The 5,446-nt window shown below is 38.5% G+C and overlaps 1 protein-coding gene across 1 annotated transcript in view; it reads left to right on the plus strand.

The window, feature by feature from the left end:
* Window positions 1-3,210: 3,210 nt before the first annotated feature.
* LOC107676694 (multiple PDZ domain protein-like) overlaps window positions 3,211-5,446 on the plus strand; it is a gene marked incomplete at its 3' end in the record, with an annotated part of 15,595 nt that continues 13,359 nt past the window's right edge. The window contains exons 1-3 of the mRNA XM_016471339.1: window positions 3,211-3,390; window positions 4,299-4,438; window positions 5,162-5,375. Coding sequence (XP_016326825.1) covers window positions 3,211-3,390; window positions 4,299-4,438; window positions 5,162-5,375 — 534 coding nt within the window. The remainder of the gene's footprint in view (window positions 3,391-4,298; window positions 4,439-5,161; window positions 5,376-5,446) is intronic.

A 5,446-nucleotide genomic window follows, 5' to 3' on the forward strand; every position in this document is an offset into this window, starting at 1 on the left:
ATTTAAAGGAAAACTATGTGAATGGCGCTCTGTGGCGCGGCAGGATTTTCTATCGGCTGCATTTAAATCCGCGTCTGAAGTTTCCCGCTCTGTTCAGCGTGCAGTATCACATGTCTAAACAAATAGCACGTGCTGTCAGTGATTTCAACCACTAGAGGCCGCTCTCGCACTGAATAATGACAGCAGACCCTTCTCAGCCGCTCCAGCAATGGACGCAACCCGGAAAACTATCGGCATGGATTTTTGCCGATAACTGATAGTTCCAGCAATCAACTATCGGTGCCGATTAATCGGCAAAGCCGATACATCGGTCGACCTCTATTCTAAAGTGTGCTTCTTTTTCACAAGGGGAGACACACAAGTAGATTTTTACATGCATTTGCTATAGGAAGTTTGATACTTAGGCAAAAGTAAACATCATGATTGCTTTAGCAACCACCTTTTAATAACCTGCGAAGATTTTCTTTCGGTCTGTTGATGTTTCTCCACACTAACCTGCGGGGTTGTTTATGCCAACTGGTGCGTCTGGCTTTGTCTGTGTTACTATAGTTACCAGAACGCAGAGAGAGAGAGACATGAGTTCATGTGTGAAGTGGAGCAGAAGTAATTTCTGAAATGTGGGCGAGCCAAACTGGAGGCCTAATCCTCTTACACGGGAAGACTAACAAATACAGGCTCTCGCAGAGCTGACATAGTTTCGAGCGTGTTCAAAGCTTGTGCACGATCAGCAACCGAGCCGAGATTCTGCGGCGCGTAATCTGAAGGGCCTCTGGGAGACGTTTATGAACATTAATGTTTGCTGCAGCAGACTGAAGTGCACAGAAGAGCCGTATAAAACCTGCGGAACTTGACATAGTTTGTTAAAGAGAGTTCACCCAAAACGTGAAAATCATGTCATCATTTACTCAGAGTTTCTGTCTTGTTGAATGCAAAAGAAGATATTTTGAAAAATGTTGGGAACCAAACAGGTGACCATTAGCCATTGCCTTCCATAGTATGGAAAAAAAATATACAATGGAAGTGAATAGCTACCGTCAACTTATTTTTTCACAAAATGGGTGAATAAACAATAAATGACAGAATTCTCATTTTTGAGTGAATCAGCATCGTGAGATGTTCATGTGGAAAAGACTCACAAACATTGATATAACAGCAAGGACGGAGCTGTAAATCACCGGAGTGCCGATCTGTGAAAGTGAGCTGGAAAGACAATGGTTTAATAAGCAATTAAATTCAAGCAAACAGCAAATGTTTTAAGGAAATGACTTAACACATTGTGATGTGAAGTGCTTGTTATTTTTCTCACAGAGAGATGCTTTTTTGGGGCACGTTTTGTCGTGGTAATTGATGTGAAATGGTTTGTACTTCATCAGGAGTGTGCGCTCGAGTCGGGGAGGGAAATAAAAAGTTAATTAAGCAGCTCCTGGATGTAATGAAAAACATGTGTGCACAGATGGCTGGGAGGACAAATTATCACCAGAAATTATCAAAACAAATGAGTTTTCCACGCTCTTTCAGGACTATTTGGAACACACAAGGCGAGGAGTAATTTGGGCTGTTTTTCTGTCGCTCTTTCTCTCAGACTCCATATATTAACTCTGATGTGAAGGGCAGCACTGAAGGATTCTCAGCTCAGCTCAATGGACAAACTTCATCTGAAGAGTACAAACACATCATCTTCTATCTATCTATCTATCTATCTATCTATCTATCTATTGTTTTATTGTTCCATCCATCTATCATTATTTCTATCACTCCATCATTCCATCCATCCATCATTCAATCATTCAATTGTTCCATCCATCCATCGTTCTATCTATCGTTCTATCATTTCATCCATCCATTCGTCCATCGTTCTATCTATGTACTATCATCTATTGATTCATCCGTCATCACTCTATCATTCCATCCATCCATTCATCCATCCATCGTTCTATCTATTATACTATCATCTATCATCTATCTCTCCATTCATCATTCTATGTATTGTTTTACTGTTCCATCCATCTATCAATCTTTCTATCACTCTATCATTCCATCCATCCATCCATCATCTATCATTCTATTGTTCAATCCATCCATCCATAGTTATATCTATCATTCTACCATTCCATCCTATCTATCTATCTATCTATCTATCTATCTATCTATCTATCGAGAGCTGAAAATAAATGTTGCATTATATCAAACTTAAACTTATTTTATTTTTGAAAATCAGATTCAGTTATATTCTCTACATTTTGATGCAAGAAACTCCTGTCAGATGATCAGTGATTTGTACACACAGCTCTTCTAGTTTGTTCCCATTTTAAAAATAAAGATTACTCATATTTTAAAGATCTGCTGCAATTCTAATCTTAATCACAAATGTGTCACCAGTTCATGTAACGTCAGCATTTTCAGCTCAAAGTCACTGCTCAAGCTAGTTTTCTGACATGTTAGTGCTTTTTAGCAGTTTGGTGCCTCTTTGTGAGAGCAAATTTCTGCCTGCTTATTATATGGGCCACAGAAATATAGATATTTATCTCACAATGTACTACAATAACTGTGTTGCATAACTGTGCTTAGTTCAACCATTAGGTCACCATTCACATTGTAATTTATTTATTTCCTTGTGAAAAACAATTACACTTTAGCAGACATTTAAAAAGAGAACTTATTAGAAAAATAATATACTTTAAAAGAATATACTTAAGTGTGAACCGAATGTGTTGTTTTCAGACGCTTAATTGCAATCAAATGAAAATGGTGCTTTACATGTGCTTTAATATGTTAGTCAGCAAATCAAAATAAGTATACTTAACAGAAAGACGAAAGATTATTAAAACAATGATTTGACATTTCTACTAAGTTCACTTTTTAAAAGTGAGCTTAAGTGTGTTAAACTGTCATGAAAGTGTCTCTCTTTAAGTCACTTAAGTGGCCTTTCATTTCATTAATATTATATTATCTGCAAGGACAGTTTTTTACAAATATACTTTTAAGATTTGAAGTACACTACAAGTGCACGTTCACTACAATTAAGCGCACTTCTCTCTCACAATGAATTCGTTGACTTCAAGAAAGCAGTCTTAAGGAACCGTTCACCTAAAGATTCGTGTCATCATCCCTTCAAGTCATTCTGAACTCAATTGAAGCTTGAAACTCGTCACGTTCGTTGCTCTGTAGTGATTGTGAGTTGATCTCAGTACATTTTTGGTTGTTAAACATATGTTTCTCTATTCTAGCGATGGAAAACTAAAGGAGGGAGATCAGATACTGGCAATTAATGGTCAGCTGTTGGATCAGAGCGTCAGTCACCAGCAGGCCATCGTTCTCCTGCAGCAAGCGTCGGACCGCATGAGCCTCACTGTCGCCCGTGGGCCTGTCCCGCAGCTCTCCAGCCCAGTGGTGTCCAGGACTCCCAGTGCTGCTAGCACACTTTCAGCTCACCTATCTATCTATCTATCTATCTATTGTTTTATTGTTCCATCCATCTATCATTATTTCTATCACTCCATCATTCCATCCATCCATCATTCAATCATTCAATTGTTCCATCCATCCATCGTTCTATCTATCGTTCTATCATTTCATCCATCCATTCGTCCATCGTTCTATCTATGTACTATCATCTATTGATTCATCCGTCATCACTCTATCATTCCATCCATCCATTCATCCATCCATCGTTCTATCTATTATACTATCATCTATCATCTATCTCTCCATTCATCATTCTATGTATTGTTTTACTGTTCCATCCATCTATCAATCTTTCTATCACTCTATCATTCCATCCATCCATCCATCATCTATCATTCTATTGTTCAATCCATCCATCCATAGTTATATCTATCATTCTACCATTCCATCCTATCTATCTATCTATCTATCTATCTATCTATCTATCTATCGAGAGCTGAAAATAAATGTTGCATTATATCAAACTTAAACTTATTTTATTTTTGAAAATCAGATTCAGTTATATTCTCTACATTTTGATGCAAGAATAAAATTAATGTTAAAAAGATAAAATAGAATTCTTCAGTGGCATTTTTTCCTAGTTTCCCCCTCTTCTATGATGTTGCATGGTTGCAACTTTGTCCCCCTGGCCCTTGTTTGGCCATCTCAGATCTATCTAGATCATTTAAATCTTTGTGTTTTACTATTTAAACCCTAAACTCTCATACAGTAGTTAAATAGTCAGTACGATATCACACATTTAGTCATTTACTTCTGAAAGCAAATTCAAACAGCTGTGTGATTGTGACTGTATGTGTTGTTGTTGTTCTGTGTGTGTGTGTGTGTGTGTGTAGGGTCGGTACGTGACTCAAATCGACCTGCTGAAGCCGGTATCGGGCAGTTTGGGCTTCAGTGTTGTTGGCTTGTGTAGTGAGAACCGTGGAGAACTTGGCATCTTCATTCAGGAGATACAGGCTGGAAGTGTGGCATACAGGTCAGAACACACACACACACACATACACTCATCCAGTCAGATGATCAGTGATTTGTACACACCACTCCTCTAGTTCGTTCCCATTTTAAAAATAAAGATTACTCATATTTTAAAGATCTGCTGCAATTCTCATTTCTTCCCTTCTAATCACAAATGTGTCACCAGTTCATGTCACGTCAGCATTTTCCTGCTCAAAGTCACTGCTGAAGCTAGTTTGCTGACATGTTGGTGCATTTTATCACTTTGGTGTCTCTTTGTGAGAGCAAATTGCTGCCTGCTCGTTATGTGCTCCATACACATATTGATATATCTTACATTGTACTACAAAAACAGTGTTGCATAATCATTCTTAGTTCAGCCATTAGGTCATCATTCACATTGTCATTTATTTATTTTTTGTAATTTTGTCCTTCTGAAAAAGAATTACACTTTAGCAGCCTTTTAAAAAGAGCAATTATTAGGAAAATATGCTTATATGAATACACTTAAGTGTGAACCGAATGTAATGTTTTCAGACACTTATTTGCATGTTAATTGCAAACAAATGAAACTAGTACTTTACTGGACTTCTTTAAAGAACATTAAACATCTTTCTGTTCAAAAACTTTTAACTGGTAGTGTGTTATCTGCCAGCTTGAAACTCATCACATTCTTTGCTCTGTAGTGATTGTGAGCTGATCTCAGAACAGATTTGCTTGTTAAACATATGTTTCTCTATTCTAGTGATGGAAAGCTAAAGGAAGGAGATCAGATACTGGCGATTAACGGTCAGCTGTTGGATCAGAGCGTCAGTCACCAGCAGGCCATCGTTCTCCTGCAGCGAGCGTCAGACTGCGTGAGCCTCACTGTCGCCCGTGGGCCTGTCCCGCAGCTCTCCAGCCCGGTGGTGTCCAGGACTCCCAGTGCTGCTAGCACACTTTCAGCTCACTCCAGTGCGGTGAGACACAACACACACACACACAGACACACAACACACACACACTCACACACACACACACACACACACAC

Source organism: Sinocyclocheilus anshuiensis, unplaced genomic scaffold, assembly GCF_001515605.1.
Source record: "Sinocyclocheilus anshuiensis isolate Anshui unplaced genomic scaffold, SAMN03320099.WGS_v1.1 scaffold2539, whole genome shotgun sequence".
Taxonomy (NCBI): Eukaryota; Metazoa; Chordata; class Actinopteri; order Cypriniformes; family Cyprinidae; genus Sinocyclocheilus; species Sinocyclocheilus anshuiensis.